Genomic DNA, 21,431 nt, shown 5'->3' with positions numbered 1-21,431 from the left:
GAGTGATTCAACTTTCTTATAACGACTTTGAGATTTTTCCTTGAAACACTTCAAGGGGGGTAAAGTGTTGATAGCTGCCACAGAAAAAAAGAATCTTGAAAATTTGCAAACCGCAAAGAAAACCGACTCGTTTAACAATCAAACCAAAACCCATGAAGAAACGGTGAGAAAAAAAGCTGTGCGTCTACGTTCACCGTAGGGTATGATGCATGTTAAGTTCTGTGTACAAGTACATAGAAAACGTCTGTGTGCGAAAAAAAAATACACCCAATAGTTGTAATTCAACACGCGCGATAGCGTACGATAACACTTCTGGTGTAACATTTGAAAGGAACCAATAGGATTTATTCACCACTAAAAACTAATATAATTTTCAAGCAAATCAAATCTTAGTCTAATTTTTCCTCAAAGCCATCAAAATTTGAAAATATATCACCTTTTCAAACGTTTGTCAACCCGATACGAGTGCTTCGACCGCCGACCTGAGTCGCGAGATTGTGGCGTGATTCGCTTCGACTTCTGTCTCGGACGACTTCATGAGTAACGTTTTCGTTTGCTGAGCTTTGACCGGCGAATGATCAGTTTTGACTGGCCTTCGGTAGGAGAGTTTTGAATAAATTGCAGAAAAATTCCAGCTTTTAAGGTTTGAAACATGTTTGATGTGCTTTTTTTATTTTATGTTTTTTTTGTAGCATTATTTTTTCCCTAAAAGAGCACTCAACTAGCAAAATCTAAATTTAGAAATATGTACAATCTCAGCAAAAGGAATTAATCTCAGGTTCTCCAAATCTTTGAAATGCAAATATAACGTCCTGGAAGGGAACTGCTCAACTCTAATAAAAATACTAACTGGATTGAATTGAATAATAGTGAAACTTTTAATTTCAAAAACTTATTAAATAAGTGATTTAATTCCATGACATTCTAAAACGCTATCTTAGGTAGAAACGACGCATAGGTTGTATTTTCATCAACAGTTTAAAAAAATATTAATTTGCTGAAAACTATATCTTGCGTTCCAGAATTTTTTCATTCCTTGTTTATTTCAATTTGACTACAAGCCACTCGGTTTACATTCTTTACACCTAAAAACTTGAAAAAATACGCAACTGTGTTAAAAAGCCTAGATATTTTCTAAATAACTTTGTTGAATTTACAAAATATTTTGCAATAATTAATAAATGTCCCCTATCTTAAACAACGTAGATATTGACATGATAAAAAATAAAACATTTCTACATATCATCATGATCAATCAAGGTTGTTAACGATAAAATTATCGAGACTCGATAACGATAACAATAGTTCTATCGTTATCGTTGAGACGATAACTATAATTCTATCGGCGATAATCTTATCGACGATAGTGGACAATAACTCATTTCTATTAGCTCGCTTACCGACTTAAGTCAACTATTCCTGTGAGCAGTGTTGCAAATGAGTGATAAAAAAGCTATCAATAGATTATCTCTGCACCAAAAATATCCGAGAGTATAGCGGCCGTCACTATAGCTTGTGAGATCTCTTCTTGTGTCTCGTGATTCCCAGCGATTTCATTCTCTCTCTATCACTCCTCCCCTTTTCCTCGACTATGCGCTCTCACCGCTGAGTCTCTCAATCTCTCCGAAAACTGCAATGAGAGAACGCGAGATGGCGATTAGGAGCCGACCACGCATTACGTCCTGTTAAACTGCGTTTGCGCAATTAGTTTTGTGGCGGCTTTTGTGGTTAAACGCTGTTGCGGTAGCATGATCGTGGAAGCGGGAATGAGAGAGAAAAGGAAAATGTCAATCGCGAGTGGGTAAACACGAAAACGTGTTCGGCTATGTTCGGCGCTGAGAGTTTCAATGAAGAGAGATGAGCGGTTGTATTTGAGGCATGAATATTCAGGCGAGATAATTGTAGTTGCTGAGAGCTGATACTTTGATATTTTAACAACCCTGCCTGTGAGATTTTTAACGCTTTTATCAAGATTTTTTTTATGAAAAAGTTTATGTCCCTCAACTCTAACCTAAGTCCTCCCCCCCCCCCTTGGTGGGCAAAAAAATAAAAATGTTTAAAAAATTGAATTTACAAGCCCATGGTTTCAACATTTGAATGAAACTAGTGTTTTAAAATGCATTTTACACCTATCCAATTGTTTTGCAATCATTAGTTTCCAAAACATCTAAGCATTGACAAAAAAAATATTTTCTGCAAAAAAAAAATTATGCGATGCTGTGCTTTGGAATTCCATAAAAAATTCAAAATATTTTTAATTCAGCCTAAACATGCTAAATACAGTATGTAAAAAAAGTATTTACACCCCTTGGGCACTATGCACATTTTGTGATGAAACATGTAAAAAATTTAAAGTTTGACAGGAACCTAGTACTACGTTTTGTTCAAAAACTCATGCCAAACATTTTGCTACAAAAAACTCATGAAAAGATGATTTCTATAAAAAGTTATATAACAAATACTATTACGAAAATAAAAAAGGTGCAAAAAAAGTTTGTACACCTTTCGAAAAATTAACATAAATAATGTTATTTGTTGACAAATCACCATAAATCCAGTCTCCCAACTCCAAATAGGCATCCTTGACTGATTAAAAAAGAATTTGGATTGAATATAAAGTTTACTAACTACTTAGTATAAAAGTTTATATAACTCTGGAAATTCTATATAAAACTTATCTAAACTTAATTTTGCAAACTTTTAATTCAACTAGATGTCAATATATTACCATATAATTGCTAAATAAACACTTTGGAGTGGGTATAACACCGTTTTGGGGGTATTTGTATCGATAGAATAGATTTTTCGTTGGAATTTCGTACCAACCCGGAATTAAGTCGTCGGAAAATCCGCCGGCATTCGAACCGGTCCACAATTAACAAGTCAACCCATGTGGCATCGGAAAGGGCATAAAATTTCCGATCTTTTGATACCCAGACATCTAGGTTTTCTATAAAACCCACGTTTTTAAATACCTAGGCAAAAACGTTGTTATGGTTTTGTTTGAGCAATCTGCCAAAAATGTATGGAATTTCGTAATTTTTGTTCTCGTGGATCAAACTTACTTTTTGCCCAGGTATTTAAAAACGTAGGTTTTAAAGAAAACGTAGATGTTTGGGTATCAAAAGATCGGAAATTTTATGCCCTTTCCGATTTCATATAGGTTGACTTGTGAAAAGTGGACCGGTTCGGATGCCGGCGGATTTTCCTACGACGTAATTCCGGGTTGGTACGAAATTCCAACGAAAAATCTATTCTATCGATACAAATACCCCCAAAACGGTGTTATACCCACTCCAAAATGTTTATTTAGAAATTATATGGTAATATATTGACATTTAGTTGAATTAAAAGTTTGCAAAATTAAGTTTAGATAAGTTTTATATAGAATTTCCAGAGTTATATAAACTTTTATACTAAGTAGTTAGTAAACTTTATATTCAATCCAAATTCTTTTTTTAATCAGTCAAGGATGCCTATTTGGAGTTGGGAGACTGGATTTATGGTGATTTGTCAACAAATAACATTATTTATGTTAATTTTTTGAAAGGTGTACATACTTTTTTTGCGCCTTTTTTATTTTCGTAATAGTATTTGTTATATAACTTTTTATAGAAATCATCTTTTCATGAGCTTTTTGTAGCAAAATGTTTGGCATGAGTTTTTGAACAAAACGTAGTACTAGGTTCCTGTCAAACTTTAATTTTTTTACATGTTTCATCACAAAATGTGCATAGTGCCCAAGGGGTGTAAATACTTTTTTTACATACTGTATGATTATCAATGCAAAAAATGCATTTTAGATTGTTTTCAGTTGATTTGACTCCTATTTTTATGAAAATTTTGAAGTTTTTTGAAAAAATATTTTTTATGCCATCCGATTTTTCAACGGGAGGGGGAGGGGGGGTGTGTTTCACAAAATACCGTATTCTTTCAAAAGTACTATTTTTTTATAATTTGCAGTATGGGTATCAAATGAAGCGAAATTATGTATGCTTTTTCACCTTTTTCGTGTTTTATAATGGAAAATACTAAATTGTCACAATATGCCGATTTTTAAAAAAATCTCAAATTTTAATTAAAAAAAACTAAGATTGTCACAAAATAACATATTTTTCCAAAAATACTAAAATTTAATCATTTGCTACATGGGTATCAAACGGATCTAAATTTGTTCTGCATTTTCACATTAGACTTTTTTTTATAAAATACTAGAATTTTCACGTTTTTTTTAAATGTACTACAATTTTCATTATTTGCAGTATTGAAACCCAGTTTTTTTTTAAATAAATGACTTTATCAAAAAATACCGTATTTTTCGAAAATACTCAAATATTCAAAATAAGCAATATATGTATCAAACGAAGCAGAAACTTGTATGGGCTTTCACTCAGTTTTTGTTTGGAAAATACTAAAATTTTCACAAAATACCGATTTTTTCGAAAATACTCAAATTTTAAAAATGTTTAATATGGGTGCGATGCAAAAATTTTAATGCATATTTGTTTTATTTGTATTTTGTAAAACACTAAAATTTTCACAAGATATCATAATTTTTGAAAATATCCAGATTTTAGTAATTTGCAATGTGCCTATCAAAAGAAGCAAATTTGTTTATGAAGCTTAGAGGTAGAGTAGTCATCAATGAGACACGGGGAACAATGATAAAATGGCTCTCACAAGTCGTAGTTTCAACCAATCAGGCTCATATTTGGGGGAAAGGTGTGTCTACTGGATACACGTCTGCCATTATAATGGCTTTGGTTATGGACGCTCCCTTGAAAAGTTATTCATAAATGTTTGATTCTGGGGTGTAAAAGTAAATTATGGACAAAAATTACTTTTTCGCTCGTAGGCTACCATTAACACCAAAACTAATATTTCTTCAAATTTCTTTCGACGTTCCATAGGGATTGAGTTGGGCTACAATGTCCTTTCATTAGGTTTGGCCAAAATTTAGAATATACCCAGTATCCAGGACTGTCTCATTGTTCCCCACTCATTTCAGCTCATGGGTAACAATGAGACACTTTGATTTTTCTTCATTAAACTTTTCAATATCTATGGAAATCTTTCAAAACATGAAATAAAAGTGATTTTTGGCATATTTATAGAGTTTTAACTTTATTTAACCAAAAATGCAAAGTTATTTGGTATAAATATACGAATTTTACAAAATTTAAATACTTTTTAGTATAACTTTTGTTAATTAAAATTTCATGTTGGCAAAATTGCTCTAAAATGTTCAAGGCAAGTTACCTGCAATGGAACAATACAAAAACATGATGTTTTACTAGAAAAGTATTGATTTTCGGAGTGTGTCTCATTGTTCCCCAGCTGTCTCGTTGTTCCTGCCAAGTGCGTCTACAATGAGACAGTTGAATAACTCTGGCTGTAGATGTCGTATCGATCTCATATTTTGGTCAATGTTAGATTAAAAGATTTTAAAAGAAAGAAAATGCAACAAAAAGCTCATTAAAACATGCTGATGAAAAAATGAGAAAAATCTTTGAAAGTTGAAAACCAAAAGTGTCTCATTGATGACTACCCTACCCTATATTGCAAATTTGAGTATTTTTGGAAAAAAAGGTTTTTGTGTAAACATTTAAGTTTTTAACAAAAAACTCTAATAAAGCCAAAAAGCTTACAAAATTTCGCTTCATTTGATATCCATATTGAATAAATTTTAGTATTTTGGAAGAACACGGTATTTTATGGTTTTGTTCTGTTTTTTTACAAAAAAAAAACACTGCAATAATTTTTTTTTTGGCAATATCTCAGCAACTAAGGGACGTATCAACAAAGCTCAAAAAAGCAAAAGATAGAGAATTTTCTCAGCTTTTCAAACATATTTTTGTCAAAAGTTGGCAAACATGTGCACTAATTTAAAAAAATGAAAAACTGCAACCATTTTCAAAAAAAAAATACCTAAAAATGGCTTTAATTTAATTTGCACTTTATCAAAATTTCACTAAAGTACTTTTTGATTGCAAATTTGATTTAACATCGAAAAATGAAGTTGATAAATTTTACATACCATACATACCATACCAATCAGCATAGCGCACCAGGTACGCGTGCTGTAGCAAGAAGACGCTTCCATCTTTCTCGATCTTGAGCTGCTACTCTCCAATTTCCCAGGTTACAGATCTTCCGGATATCACCATTCACTTGATCTCCCCACCGTGCGCGCGGTTTCCCTGCTCTTCTGCCTGTTCCGCCAGCTGGTTCAGCGCGGTCAAAAAGCAGTCTGACAGGCTGGCTCTCGTCCATTCGGGCGACATGGCCGGCCCACCTGAGCCTCCCGATCTTCGCCTGGGTGGCGATGGTCGGTTCTTCAAGAAACGCGTGCAGTTCGTGGTTCATGCGTCTTCGCCACACTCCGTCAGACACCTGCACTCCACCGTAGATCGTTCGTAGCACCTTCCGTTCGAAAACTCCAAGGGCTCGTTCGTCCTCCTGCCGCATCGTCCAAGTCTCGTGGCCATAGAGGACTACCGGTCTAATCAGTGTTTTGTACATCGTCAGCTTCGTGCGGCGTTGCACTCGATCTGACGTGAGAGTCTTCCGTAATCCGAAGTACGCACGATTCCCGGCAAAAATACGAGTCCGGATCTCTTTGCTGGTGTCGTTGTCGGCGGTTACCAGCGATCCCAAGTACACGAACTCGCTCACCTCCTCCAACTCATCATCATCCACAGCTAGAGGGGTGAGACATGGGGGGCCAACGTCCTTCGAACCCCTTCCTCTCATGTACTTCGTCTTCGTCGTATTCATGCCAAGTCCTACACGCCTTGCTTGTACCTTCAGTCGGGTGTAGACATCCTTCACCGTCTCCAGGTTTCTTGCCACAATGTCGATGTCATCGGCAAAAGCAAGCAGCTGGTAGGACCTGTTCATGATCGTGCCACTCGTGTCAATGCCCGCCCTTCGAATAATGCCCTCAAGGACGATGTTAAACAGCGCACAGGATAGGCCATCACCTTGCCGCAGCCCTCGGCGTGATCCAAAGGGTTCCGCTAAATCCCCCGAAACACGCACGTGACACATCACACCATCCAAGGTAGCCTTGATCAGTCGAGTCAGTTTAGGCGGAAACCCGTTCTCGTGCATAATCTGCCATAGCTGCTCGCGGTCGACTGTATCATAGGCCGCCTTGAAGTCGATAAAGATGTGATGTGTGGGCACGTTGTACTCACGACATTTCTCGAGGATCTGTCGGAGACAAAATATTTGGTCCGTGGTGGCGCGCGCGCCAGTGAAGCCCGCTTGGTAGGGCCCCACGAACCTCCTTGCATGGGGTGACAGCTGACGGCAGAGGATCTGGGAGAGGATTTTGTAGGCCGCGTTGATAAGCGTGATGCCGCGGTAGTTGCCGCAGTCCAGCTTATCGCCCTTTTTGTAGATGGGGCACACGACACCATCCATCCACTCCTCCGGTAGCTTCTCCTCCTCCCAGATCTTGGAGATCACACAGTGAAGCGCCCTCGCCAGTTTCTCTCCTCCATATTTGAAGAGCTCACCGGGTAACCGATCCTTGCCGGCAGCTCTGTTGTTCTTCAGCTTCCTGATCTCCCTCTTCACCGTTTCTAGATCAGGCGCCGGGAACTGTTCATCAGCTGCGGGCGCTCCAAGGTTGACTTCAACGCCGTCTCCGTCCGCTTCATCGCCGTTAAGGTGCTCGTTGAAGTACTGCTTCCACCTGTCCAACACCTCGCTTTTGTTCACGATCAAGTTCCCCTCGTTGTCCCTGCATACATCGGCTCGCGGCACGAAGCCTTTGCGGGACCGGTTCACCTTCTCGTAAAACTTCCGCGACTCGTTAGCTCGGAATAGCTGCTCCATTTCTGCGCAATCCCGGTCTTCCTGCTGGCGCTTTTTGAGCTTGAAGACCGCGACCTGCCGATTCCGAGCCTGCCTGTATCGTTCCACGTTCCCTCTCGTCGCCTTGTGCAGCTTCCTGTCGTAAGCTGCCTTCTTCTCGGCGGTAATCCGTTGGCACTCGTCGTCGTACCAATCGTTTCGGCTGACTCGGATCGCACTACCCAGTGTGGCTTCCGCTGCACTGCCGATGGCTGAGCGTATGCGACTCCAACCATCTTCGAGCGAGGCTGCGCCAAGTTCCTCCTCACCTGGCAGATTCGCTTCCAGCTGCTGCGCGTACCTGTGGGCCACTTCTCCGTTCTGAAGACACGCGGTGTTGAACGGAGGGGCCCGCCGGCTCCGGCGTTGGTTAAACACCGTCGACAGCCTTGAGCGCATGTCAACTCCAACTAAGTAGTGGTCCGAGTCAATATTCGCACCGCGAAAGGTGCGCACGTGCGTTACGTCCGAGAAGAATCGGCCGTCGATCAGGACGTGGTCGATTTGCGTTTTCGTCCGTTGGTCAGGTGATGTCCAGGTGGCTTTGTGGATGTCCTTGCGAGGGAAGTAGGTGCTCCTGACCACCATTCCTCGAGAGGCTGCAAAGTCAATGCAGCGTTGGCCGTTGTCGTTCGTGACCGAGTGCAGGCTTTCTGGGCCTATTGTCGGCCGATACATTTCCTCCCTCCCAAACCGAGCGTTCATATCCCCAATGATGACTTTCACATCCTGCCGCGGACAGCCGTCATACACCTCCTCCAGCGTCGCGTAGAATGCTTCCTTTTCATCATCGGACTTTTCCTCGTGGGGGCAGTGCACGTTGATTATGCTGTAGTTGAAGAAACGGCCTCTTATCCTCAACTTGCACATCCGCTCGCTGATCGCCGTGAAGCCGAACACGCGATCCTGCATCTTGCCCCGCACAATAAAGCCGGTACCCAGCTTCTTGTCCTTGCCGCCGCTCAGAAAAAAACGGGAATCGGTCTGCCGACCTGGCCAGTCGAGCACCTGCTCCTCCTCCAAGCACACCTCCTGCAGTGCCACAACATCGAAGTTGCGAGGTTGCAACTCATTCGCCAATGCGAACTGGAAACCCAAAAAGTTCAGGGATCTGCAGTTCCAAGAACCGAGTCGCCAATCGGTGATCTGCTTTTTAATAGGCTTCTGCCGTTTGCTCCGGATTTCCAATCTTCTTGCCATTCGCGATCCTCTTTTTCGGTAGGCAGCCTTATCAGGGCCGCGCTACCTAGCCTCGGGGCGACGAGGTCGCCTACGAGCTACCGAGACTTAGCTCCGGTTTTCTCTCGATACCGTAACGGGGGCTTTTGTCTCGAAGCCTAACGGTCTTCATATCCGGAAGAGAACGTAGCAGCAAAACATAAATACACTGCTTTGTGCTTGTGTGCTTTTGCGCTACCGAAATCACTTTCTAAATTTTCAACAATTTCAAAAACTTTTACCACTTTTTTTCTCAAAAAAAATTGCACTCTCGACACACCGCGATCGACCTTTAATGGTGTGCGTGTCGTCACCCGTAGCGAAACACTAGCCCAGGCCACGACCGATCACTTGTTTTGCTTCCTTTGTTTCTTCCCACGATGCCGCCGCTGTGCAGCAGAATAATCTTCACTTTTTCTGCTCCGCCACCGGTCGCAGGGGAAATATAATTCACTGCACTGATTCCTCACCCAGTCGGCTTGGGTTCGATCCCAGACGGTCCCGGTGGCATTTTTCGGGGAACGGGGAAGCGAATGTTGGCCCCGGTCGAGTCTCGCAATCGAGAACGCCAAGGCAATGCAGTAGAGCGAATAATTTGATTTTGATTTTTTAACAATAAGATTCCCAAAAAATCTTCAACTGATTGATTTTTTCGAAAACTCAGGAAGCGATTTTCTTTTGCGTGATTCACCTCCTCTCTCTTGTGCGGGCGAAGAAAGTTCGCTAGCGAAAATGATTTTTTCGCGATTATTCCATCCCTGATTCTTAGTAAGTTAAATAATTTTAGGATGATGTTTAAAATGATATCGTCTGTTATTGGCGATAAGGTAGACTGAGAACATTGGAGTTGGTTTAATAAAAAAAGAAGCTATAAGAAAAAAAATACATAGACAATGGTATCTGTGAAAATATTTTGTTATATTCTGAAAGTTTTTCGTGAACGGCAGCTTCAACTTCGCAACAACTGCAATCAAATTAAGCAATGTTTTCAGAATAAAACAAAAAAAAATTAAATCAAACCACACTCAGCAACAGCACAACTAAAAATCGCACTCTCCAGCGAAACGTTTGCCAACCGAGTTAGAAGGCTGGCATTCAGGCCAGGCCAGAGGGGACATAAACTTGTTAAGCAAATGCTAACTAATGGATTCAAATTGGATTCACTGCAGCATGTTCTTTTTGCATATGTCTGCCTGAAAAATTGAAAATGTGCAATTTTGTAAGCGACAAAGTGGTTAATTCGCAACTGTTGTTTTGAGACAAAGATTTTCGTATTTTAAATGATAATTTTAAATTTACAATAAGCCACATTCAAATGTTAGTCCCCATCTAACATGATAATCGCACGTGACGCGCAAATATTTGCTCTAAATAGTGTCACAACCTCAATAATTGCAATTCAAACGGTTATCCCTCCGAGTCGAGTCAACATTCCAATAAACATTCATTCTCCAGCTCTCCCCAAACTTACCCGGTTTCAGAAATTTCGGCAATCGGCTTGAGCTCATAATCCGTGGCACAATCCGGCTTGCTGCTGCTGTTGGTTGTCGTTCTGATCCTGATCCTTTCGAAAAATCCAAAAGCACTTTTCCTTTTTTTATTTGAATTTATTTCACCTCTCACTCTCTTCTTTTTTTACGAAACGCTTCTCAAATCACCAAACCGAAAAAAACACAACATTTTCACTGACCTCAAAAGTCACTCTTTTTTTCACTCGTTTCGCTTTCTCACATGCCGCCACTATCATCAATTGCTTCGCCAATTTTCTTTTCGACGATTTTGTTGTTACACTTATTGCCAATCTGCTGCTGCTGTTGGGGTGATGATGAGCAAGAAAGAAAAAAAAAAACACACAATTTTCACAAACCGAACCCTGGTGCTGCCTGGATGATATCATACACCGAGTTATTTGCCTTCTTCGGTTGTACACACAACGTCCTCAGTTCGTTTGGTCTCTCTCGTTGCCTCCCCGTTGGCTTGAGAGGGGGGAACTTTTACGTCAGGTCAGAAGCAATCGGCGGCGCGAATTGGCTTGCGGGCCGACAGACACAAGCAGGTTCGACAGTAGAGAGGAGAGAAGCTCCCGAGCAGGGAGATGTAAGGAAATGGTGATTTTTGTCTTTGTTTTGAAAAAAAAAAAATAAAAAAATGGAGTTAAAAACGAGCGATTTTTTTTCAGAGATTAAAAATGGTAGCATACAAGAAAAAATGCAGTCTTTCTTAAGCGTGTAAAATTTTAAAATGTGTTTTTCTCTGCCAACCCACACGAAATCGAAAAAAGTTGCACCCCCACCAACAAGTTCGCTTTGCGTGAAACTTTGTCCTAAGGGGTAATATTGGTCCCCGATCACGAATCCGAGATCCATTTTTCGATATCTCCTAATGGATGGGCAGAAAACCCCTTTAATTTTTGGACATTCGAAAAAAACACGTGTTTTCAATAAATTGCAGCCTGAAATGGTGATGATGCCCGGTTACTCGAAATTCACAAAAAAAAAAATCTATTTTTCATCGAAAAAATAGCTGTAAAACTTCTGTCAATTTTCGTTACCGTTAAAAACATTTGGGACATGTCCTAAGAAGGGAAAATTAATGTTCTTTTCGAGTCTGCAATTACCCAGAAAGGTATTCCATTTGAAAATTCCTGGTTTTTAGTTGCTTTGCATTTTTCTTTTTTCGAGTCCATCAATATTCTACAAAGCTAATGACGTTGAACAGCCATGATGTTCATAGCAACACACAAAAATTTAAAATGGAATCTTTTGTTCCAAATGAAAAAAAAAAATAAATATAATTTTTGTTACTAAGGCTGGTACAAATTTGATTAAAAGTTTGGATTCTCGACGCTGCTTAAAATTTAGGGAGAAGCAAAAAATACAAAATTTAAAAAATTCAGCTCATTTTTTTTATTTTAAGCAAAAACCTTTGCAACATTCTTATAGTTATGCCCAATTTTTAGTACTCTTTCGGGAAATCTCATATACTTTTTGTTCTGAGCAACTTTATGTATTTTGGGGCTAATTACTATATTCAAATTTCATGCCTAATTTTATTTTTTTAAGGCCGATGCTAATATAAAAAAAAAATGTCAGGCTCAGATCGAGGGAGGACAAAAGAAAAGAAATTACACGCCAGAATTTCAACATTTCTAGAGAAAATTTGAGTCATGGGTTTCCTATGCAGATAGGACCTTTTGAACATTTAATTTAGAATTTTAATGAAAAGAAATGAAATGTGCTTAAACCAAGCAATTCTCTGAGATCTCGGCCTTTCATTTTTTTTGTACATTTTAATCCAGCTGAAACATTTTTGGTGCCTTCGGTATGCCCAAAGATGCAATTTTGCATCATTAGTTTGTCCATATAATATTCCATACAAATTTGGCAGCTGTCCATGCAAAAATGTATGAAAATTCAAAAATCTGTATCTTTTGAAGGAATTTTTTGATCGATTTGGTGTCTTCGGCAAAGTTGTACGTATGGATAAGGACTACACTGAAAAAAATGATGCACGGTAAAAAAATGGTGATTTTTAATATCACTTTTTGAAACTAAAACTTAATTTGCATAAAACAATTGAGGATTTGCAGCAAAGATAAAAGACACATGTCACCACCACCTATGAACAAATAGCGTAAACCTATGATTTTTAGATAAATGTGTTTTTTCCTTCATAATCAACATTTTTATAAAACTTTTGCCGGGTTCGGATGAGAAAAATTATTTCCAATAATTTGGTGTACAACTTTCCAATATTTGTTTGATTTTTCTATGAGAAAACTGTAAAATTAGAAAAAGATAGTAAGCATTAGGGTGGGTACGGATTTTCAAAAGTTCTCAGACCAAGTTCTGGTGTGGTTCTCCTTGTAGGGCATACCCATAGGGACTCTCAGGCCAAATTTCAGCTCATTTGGTTGAAAACTGGCTTGTCTCAACGAGTTCAAGTTTACATGGGATTTACTATGGGACATTTTGAATTTTCGTTCATTCGCTCCTACAGGCCTGGGGGAAACATGTAGAAACTTCTAGGATGGCCAGAAATGAGCGGAATCGTCTGGAGAACAACTTTCTCTAAGAGACCAGGTCGATTCGTTCAACCCCCATCGAGCTCAACGGCAATACATCCGGGGTTTTCGGAACCAACGGTTTTCCCCAGAAAAGTATCAAATTTTCCTTAGCATGCTATGAATGCTTGATGAACACCGCGACGCCACATGTCAAACAGCTACCACGTGATTGTAAAATTTGGGGTTTGGGTTGAACGAATCGATCTGGTCTCTTAGGGAAAGTTGTTCTCCAGACGATTCCGCTCATTTCTGGCCATCCTAGAAGTTTCTACTTGTTCCCCCCAGGCCTGTAGGAGCGAATGAACGAAAATTCAAAATTTCCCATAGTAAATCCCATGTAAACTTGAACTCGCTTGAGACAAGCCAGTTTTCAACCAAATGAGCTGAAATTTGGCCTGAGAGTCCCTATGGGTATGCCCTACAAGGGGAACCACACCAGAACTTGGTCTGAGAACTTTTGAAAATCCGTACCCACCCTAGTAAGCATAGTATTTGGCATGAAAGTTTGTCAAAAATCATTAAAAAAATGTTGAATATACGTTAACACATCTGTTATCAACTATATAACTGTTTATTTCATTGATATATACGGGGAAACTCATTTTTTCGTGTTCCAAAACATGTTTTTAAAAAAAGGTCACAATTTTTTGCGCGCCCAAAAATTGATGTACATTATTTTAAAGCAAAAAATTTTTCTCGTCTTTTGCAACTAGTTTCATTAGGATTGATGCAGGGAATCATGAGAAATAAGCGATTTTGTTCTTCAATCCAGCAGAAAGGAATACGATTTTTGACAAGTAACCTCATTTTGGCGCCACCTACATTGAAGCACAGGCGCGCTGCAAAACCTCAATGATTTTATTTTATTTTTTCATTTTCTGATATGTTTAAGGGGACATAAAATGCCAACCTTTCAGAAATTAACAGATTGGGCAAAAAATCTTTTTTTTCGATGTAAAATCAAATTTGCAATCAAAAAGTACTTGAGTGAAGTTTTGATTTTGTGCACCGTTTTCATGTTATAGCCGTTTTTAGGAAACTTTTTTAAAAATAGTCTCAGTTATTCATTTATTAAAACTTTGAAAAAAATATTAGCAACAGCCTTAAAAAAGTCTCCAAATATTTTATATTGTGATACAGTCATGCCACTGTGAAAAAATAATCTAAATATCAATAGATTTATGAATATATTATTGTTGATGTGTCGTTACAAATACCAACATATTTTTTTCAATATATCCTGAATAGGTTCCGACTGATTGTACGAGTTTTTTCAATCAAAATTTTAAGTTTTAGCAAGCTAAGCTTGAGTTTCGTTGGTTTCAGTGTGTGACGTCATTATTTTGTCAAAAATATGTACTCCTGGAGAGAACCAAAGTTTGTTTACATCTGAAAGAAAAAAGTGTTCCGATTTTGTGGATTTCGTGGGTCAATGTTTTTCTTTCAAAATTTGATAAAAAACGTAAAAATTTACAGTGGGTCAATACATTAATCGAAAGATCTCAAGGAAAGCTTTCTCATGAAGGCAAAAGCAAATCATTATGTTCAATTATTGATTTCCTATGATTTTTTGAACTTTGGCAGATCTGTAAACTGTTCCAATATGAGGGATGTACACGAAAAAAAAATATTTTAATTCTTTTAGTGGACAACTTTGGAGCTATAGTACATGACGTACGTTTTTATTTCGGCTAGGTCTTTATTTTTTAACACTTTTTATTTATTACCAAATACACTAGAAATTTGAATATTTTTTTTAAATCTGAAAAAATAAGAAAATTTTACAAAGGTTTCATTTTCAAACAATGAGTATCGAATCAATAGTTTCTAAAATATCGTCGATTAAAAATGAGGCCTTACTAGGTAAAACCTAAAAATATGTATTTTATATACTTTGAGCAACACTTTAAAATGGTGCATAAGCATTTTGACGGCTGGAACTACTTAGCAAATTCCGAGAAAACAGGTTATTATTTTACAAAACCCGCAGTGTTTGAAGTCTGAGAATTAGCAAAACAGTTCAAACTGCCAAATCGTTGCCATCGTGCTAACTTGTCGTACGTGCATTTTGGGCCAAATTGAATTAAGAACGACATTTTGTGCAGCTCACAATGCCTCACCTTTTGACCTTCACAGATCCCCAAAATTCGATTTCAATCCTGAGATATTCAACAAAAACCGAAAAATCTCCGTGCATTTTTGTCACTTCACTTATGAAAGTAGTTTCAATCTTGTCGTGCTATCTATGAAAATTGATGTAAGTGCGACAAAAGGCCAAAGGGATTTCAGGCCAGGAAAGTCAGGATGCGTTTGTCGCACGTACAAGCTAGACTACCGTAAACATTTGTAATTATAACTCGGGACTCCAGCAACCAACTTCAACCAAACTTTGGGACAATGCACAGAATGGTGAGCCAAACAAAACGTGTTTGTTATTGTTTACATTGCGTGCTCTCGTTTTTGAATATTCAAGGTCAAACATTAAAACGCGTTTTTCTCGGAACGTCAAAATGGCGGGTGCGACAAGATAGCACGACGACGTCGAAATGCTTTACCGCCATTTTTTTTGTGTAGCTCCAGATATTTTCGTTCTTTGAAAGGCAAACAACAAATATGACTTTAAGATGACGAGGAGGAAAATTATTTCTTTAAATAGAAAAAAAAATACTTTAACCCTCTACAACCCAACTCCGCCTTTAGACTGGCTTCGATCTAAAAATTCTCGAAAAATCAATTTTTCAACCAATTGATTTTTAAAAAGCATTGGAAAGAAGAATCCTTAAAATTTAAGAAAACTATAAGGTTGGAAGTGTGACTTGTTTCATGTGACTTTGCCAATGTTTCTGGGGTAATTTTTCCCGTGTTCAGGAGGTCATTTTGTGTAACTTTTATTCTACGAAAAACTTTACTTCTCTTGATTAATATTGTTCTTGTTTTTATTTGTTTGCTTGTTTTTCACATTTTCTACTATAGAACGATACCATTATCATTTTTTTTTTTTTTTTTTTGTTCAAAAATGCTTAGAGGCATAGTATCTCTCCTATATTATGTGAAAATATAACCAGTTTGGTGAAAACTGCGACTGGAAATGTAAATAAACAACTTCTGGTTGCCTAGTTTTTGGAAATTTTGTTGTGAAAAGTGCGAGAGAAAAGTGCGGGCCAAATCCAAGTTACAGTGCAAGGATCAATAAGTATGCAGTAATATTTGTAGTGTACCAGACTATGACTCTAAGTTTGCACTGTGCAATTTAGATAAAAATATGATTTTAGGAAAATATTAGGCACATTAGTCATACAAGATTTTGAGATTAATTTAAAATGCAAAAGAAAATTAATTCAATCAAATTCAATAAAAAAAAATAACCGTCATTTTAGCAACATCAAAATTTGAAATCTCTCCCCGCTCGGGTCTCGCGCTCCGTCCATCGTTTATTGTTGGTACAAGCGTGTTGTTGTATTATTCCCCTTCAAATACTTGTACAAACCGTCTGTTCGCCGACAGCGTAGAGTCAGGGCTGTTCTAGTTCCGTCCGATCGGTCGTCCGCCGATCCGCACCGATTGCTTCCACCACCAACACCATTTTAAGCTCCTAGAGCAAGGAAGGAGCGGTTCCTTCTGGAAGTATGCACGAGAGCGAAACGAGTAGCAGCAAAATTCAGTCACTCAAGCGTGAACTAATTTTAGAATGGCTTCTTTTTTGTTTAAGTTTATTTATTTTTCTTCCTTTCCGAACCATCTGTGGCCCCAACTTGAAGAGCCCACTTTCACGCGTTTTGTCCCGTTCCGGCTGGTCTCCACTTCTGTCCCATGAGATCTTCGCTTGCAATTTTCCTTCTCACACAATCACAACACAAACAAGCGTCTTTGAGAAAGAAAAACTTCACCACTGATCGCCAAATTTACACGAAAAGCCGCGCCGGATGACGCCAATTACGAGAAAACCGACGAAATCCGGATCCGGACAGACGGGAAAGACACACAAAAAAGAAGTGAAGAAATTCGCGAAGGCCAGCAGCTTGGCAAAAATCAACACAAAAACCCGCAGCACCACACAAACCTCTTCCTGGGCTGCAGCGCGCTGGATGTTTGCTGACGGACGACTGAATGAAAGAGCGGAAACTTTTGAATGAGAAAATCGGCGCTGGTTGGCTGTGGTGGTGTGGTGATGTCATCGGGTGACCCGGGTGGTGAATTTTGTGGGGAAAATGTAGTTACACTGCTCTCGAAACTTACTCAAATTTCAACAAATATAAACCAGACTCAACACGAGGGAAGCATCAACTTTGAAGTCTGTAGAAACACGTACAACGAGACGTACACTTTGATTTTTTCTATAATATTAAGACAGGACCGAATGGTTTTTCTCCACATTTTGTATGAAGAATAAGTGCTGTTTGGTTCTCCTACATAGGGACCGTTCCAACACAAGCTGTCAACTTTGGCACCAGAACAAAAGGGAGCTGTCAATTGGGTCCTAAAATGAAGCTTAGATTGCTGATATTATTGTTTACAGCGATAAAGCTTATTTTTCTGAGTACAATGACCCTTGTACGAGCACAAAGAGTTTAAAATGGATTTTTAAATCAATTTTGAAAAATTAACCTCGCGGTCCTTCTTGACAGAAAAGCTCCTACTTGACAGCTCGTTCCAAGGGGACCATAGTTGATCCATCGAAAAAATGTTGTCTTGTCAAAAAAAAAAATTTGCATTAAAATGAAAAAAAGTGATCAGAAATGGTTTTTAATCGTGTTTTTTACCGTTGTACATAAAAATTGACATAGGACTTTAGTACCCAATTACGGCGCCAGCAAAACTCCCACAGCGCATCGAAGTGTTTCGCACATGATCTGACCCTGCTGTACAGAGCACTCAAATATCAATTGCAAAACACTTGAAATTGCGGTTTCAATAGCCAAACACTTGAATTTTAAATTGTGTTGAAAATAATAGTACGTACAAGCGATTTACAGATTCTCGCTTGCTAGTCGTGCACGCTACCACTGCGCCGGCCGGCCAGTTGAAAACGGGAGAGTTTTTTGTGCTACTCGTTCTAGCCTCGCTTCTAGCCATCGATAAAAGTCACGCTAAAATCAATCAGTGAAACACATTAAATTCAAGTGGAAAATCACGTTGACTTTGAATAGTGCTTGTGTTGTGTAGATCTTAAGATCAATTACATGTGTTTTCCTCATCACTTTGAATAGTTCAAGACAGTGGGGCAAATTCATGATCAAATCACTTGAAAAGCTTGAGCCACCCGAAAGAAACTAACGTGTCAATAATTACCAAAAAGTCAATCGCCCAAACAATTGAATTTGATAGTGAATTGGCTTAAAATTGGAACACAAACCAATTAGATCTATGATGCTGCTTTATTCAATCATTCGAGTTTTTGGGCAAATGAATAAAAAGTGTGGCGTATTTTCAGTGCTGTTCGTTACGGAACCAAAACAAAGCAACTGCGCAGGCATAAAATGGAAAGTAATTATTGTTTTTATATAAAAACTTACCGCAATATACATTTAAAAGTTAGTGTATGTTTTTGAGGTGATTTTTCTCAATTTATTTGCAAAATAAACTACTAAAGTTGAGATTATAAAGCATACATCGGGCCGATGACCTCATTTAAAGTTGTACTTTAATCAAATGAAACGTTTAACTTAACTACTGTGTAATTTGACTTTGACTACCATAATTCTTATAACTAAAATTGAATTATTAAGAAAAAATATGTTTGTTTTCAATGTGCACAGTTTGCGTTATCCGTCTCAATCACTTAAGATGGCGGTCTTTAGCAACCTACTGCATTGATCACACACAAAAACTGTGGTTGAAAAGTATCCACCGTTATCAATTTTTGACAGTTCAAAGCCAACGAATTATTTTAAGAAAATTTACCGCCGTTAACCAAAATCAAATTAACAATGCAGCTCTGCTATTGGGGCAAAAATTTTGTTGGTTGAAATTAAAGTACGTATTGGTAAATTTCAGTAGAAATTATTTTTTTTGAATTAAAAGGGGACCTTTTAATACCACAGTAAGGGAGCGTTCTTTTATAACGTAACGCAAAAAAATGATTTTTGAGCCCCTCCCCCCCCCCTTCATAACAAAATGTCCATACAAATTTTAAAAATTTTGTATGTAGCGTAACACGGCCTCAGACCCCCAAATTCCACACTTTTTATAGATTAAGAAAAAGTTTAACTTTTATTCTAGCTAGTTTTTGCAAATTTTTAAGGTAAAAGTAGGTTACTTTTATTATTAAAGTCTTTTATCTTTGTGTGTATTCATAATTTCGAGAAAAAATAGAATCCTGCTCTCTAATGGAGTACCCACCGTCGAACAGTTTTTGACAGTTCACTCCATAAGCGGTATACGCACTTCGAAAGGAACCGTTCAAGAAAAAAATAAAATGAGCCCCAGCGTAAGTAAGCCAGAGAGGGTGAAGAAAAGCCCCAAGAAATCATTCCCTCTCTTTTGTTCTGTTGCTCGTAAAGCTGTTTCTTGACCCCTTTCCTTCCGATCTGCATACCAGCCTATGAGAAATACATTGTAGCAAAAAGCAAAAACTATGTTTACAGATTTTTACCTCGTGCTCGTGGTATAAGGCTTTCTAGGCCCAGTGAAAAAAATATTATTTAATTCGAAAATGATGAACTCCTCGTCACAGTGTCCTGATGCAAACAATGATCGAGCTCGAGCTGTCACAGCCCTGCGAAGTATGTTGGATGACATGTCGGGCGGTCAGTCAAAAAAACCAGCTTGAAGTTGCCTGACAAAAAACTTTTGCTAGAAAGAGATAGGAAGCCTGATGCAAACAAATGTCCAGCTGTCATGTAAACATACTTTGAATGTGTTGGTAATTTTCTGACTAGAAAGCCTTATATTAAAGGACACAGCTGATTCGATTTGCCAATGTCAACGTGTAAATTTGTTATTATTTGTTATTTGTTACAAACTAACACACTATCGTGCGTAGATATCTCTATGCTTATAAGTTGTCTATGGTAATGAAAAGTTGTACATTTTGCCTATTTTTTAAAACAAGGCTTGAATTTTGAAACAATTTTTTTTTTATTTTTGGGTCGAAAGGTAAAGGTTAATTTGACAATAAAATTTGAGGTTTGAGTGACGTTTTAAATTTGAATACGTTCGAATTAACAAGCATTCCAATCAGCGCACATTCGAAGTAGCGATATTTGAATCGACAAATACGCTCTGTAATTGAAAAATATAGCATCTGAATATATATTTTTTTTTTGTAAGAGCAAAAAATATATTAAATATATACATAAATATGTTATTTATAAAATTATTCCTGACAGTGTATTAGCACATAATCCCTTGTGGCGCTTCTCAGTCCCCTGACTAGTTTGGTCGATGAGGCATTACGCACGTGATTTTGTTTTGATTGTCAGCCGGAGAGCCGTTCGTCTGTTTACGTTGGTTTTCATTGAAAAAACTCAGTGATTTATCAATGAGTTTAGCGTAACTTCCTCGTAAAACTGTAAAAAAACTACGATGAGCGATATTGAAGATCCCGTCGAGCAGATGTTGAAAAAGACTGGCTGTATAAATCTTCACTACAAAGTTCAAGTAAGAATAAAAAGGCATACCGGCTTTCACTTCAGTTACGTAAATATTCGTTTATTTTTGCTTTTAGGAGTGCATCGCGGAAACCGGCGACTGGCGCAAGTGCCAAGACGTGGTCAAAGACTTTAAATCCTGTATGCAGGATTACACCCAAAAGCAACGCCAAAAGTACGACCAGAAATGAACCTTCTCAAATCCGTAGTCAAAGCCGTCGCCGGTCCCACAAAGATGGTCCTCGTAGTTCGATCCGATCTCGGACTGAAAAAGGGTAAAATTGCCTCCCAGTGTGCTCACGCGGCCGTCATGTGCTACGTGAGGTCTGCTTCGGTTAATGAGTCGATGCTGAAGCGCTGGCTGGTCCAGGGTCAACCAAAGATTGTGGTCAAAGTGGACGACCTGGAAGGGATGGAACGGATAGCTGAGCTGGCAGCAGAGAAGAAGGTCGTTGCGGAGATTGTGCGCGATGCCGGAAGAACACAGGTGCAGAGCGGGACGGAGACGGTGCTGGGACTGGGGCCAGACTCGGCGGAGGTTATCGATTCGTTGGCAGGGCATTTGAAGTTGATGTAGTGTTATTAAAAACAATATGTGGTTAATGAACTTAGTGCTTTTGTTTTTAATTTGAGAAAATTTCCGTCTATGATGATAACATGAATTGCAAATATGACCAACATGCTCAAAAATTGCT

General features: G+C 38.4%; 3 protein-coding genes across 6 annotated transcripts in view; 2 read left to right on the top strand and 1 right to left on the bottom strand.

Moving 5' to 3' along the window:
* The window catches only part of LOC120422956 (probable ATP-dependent RNA helicase DHX35), a 50,050-nt gene extending 32,760 nt beyond the window's left edge, over positions 1–17,290 (bottom strand). The window contains exons 1-2 of one of the 4 annotated variants that reach the window (XM_039586542.2): positions 17,208–17,290; positions 10,553–10,892 (exon numbers count right to left, since the gene is read on the bottom strand). In XM_039586542.2, the coding sequence (XP_039442476.1) occupies positions 10,553–10,589 (37 nt within the window). In that variant the 5' untranslated portion in view covers positions 10,590–10,892; positions 17,208–17,290. Of the gene's footprint in view, positions 1–10,552; positions 10,893–16,634 lie in introns of all 4 variants that reach the window. The other 3 variants (XM_039586540.2, XM_039586541.2, XM_039586545.2) reach the window with 3 other exon arrangements.
* A 3,315-nt stretch (positions 17,291–20,605) lies between these two features.
* On the top strand, positions 20,606–20,953 carry LOC120422965 (cytochrome c oxidase assembly factor 4 homolog, mitochondrial). Its single transcript, XM_039586553.2, has 2 exons — positions 20,606–20,746; positions 20,814–20,953. Exons 1-2 carry the CDS (start codon positions 20,672–20,674, stop codon positions 20,925–20,927), a joined length of 189 nt encoding a protein of 62 aa, XP_039442487.1. The 5' UTR covers positions 20,606–20,671; the 3' UTR covers positions 20,928–20,953.
* On the top strand, positions 20,924–21,343 carry LOC120422964 (peptidyl-tRNA hydrolase 2, mitochondrial). The gene has a single exon (XM_052707694.1). The coding sequence runs from the start codon at positions 20,924–20,926 to the stop codon at positions 21,311–21,313; it is 390 nt and encodes a 129-aa protein (XP_052563654.1). The 3' UTR covers positions 21,314–21,343.
* The last annotated feature ends 88 nt before the right edge of the window (positions 21,344–21,431 follow it).

This window comes from Culex pipiens, chromosome 2 (genome assembly GCF_016801865.2).
Source record: "Culex pipiens pallens isolate TS chromosome 2, TS_CPP_V2, whole genome shotgun sequence".
Classification (NCBI taxonomy): domain Eukaryota; kingdom Metazoa; phylum Arthropoda; class Insecta; order Diptera; family Culicidae; genus Culex; species Culex pipiens.
The sequence above is the reverse complement of the archived record's forward strand: the minus strand, read 5'-3'. Positions and strand labels throughout refer to the sequence as shown.

Bases quoted from the DNA above. Each gene is read 5' to 3' on its own strand.
- LOC120422965 (XM_039586553.2), top strand. From the start codon at position 20,672: ATGAGCGATATTGAAGATCCCGTCGAGCAGATGTTGAAAAAGACTGGC. The intron at 20,747-20,813 runs GTAAGAATAAAA...TTTTGCTTTTAG, and splicing joins ATCTTCACTACAAAGTTCAA to GAGTGCATCGCGGAAACCGG.
- LOC120422964 (XM_052707694.1), top strand. From the start codon at position 20,924: ATGAACCTTCTCAAATCCGTAGTCAAAGCCGTCGCCGGTCCCACAAAG.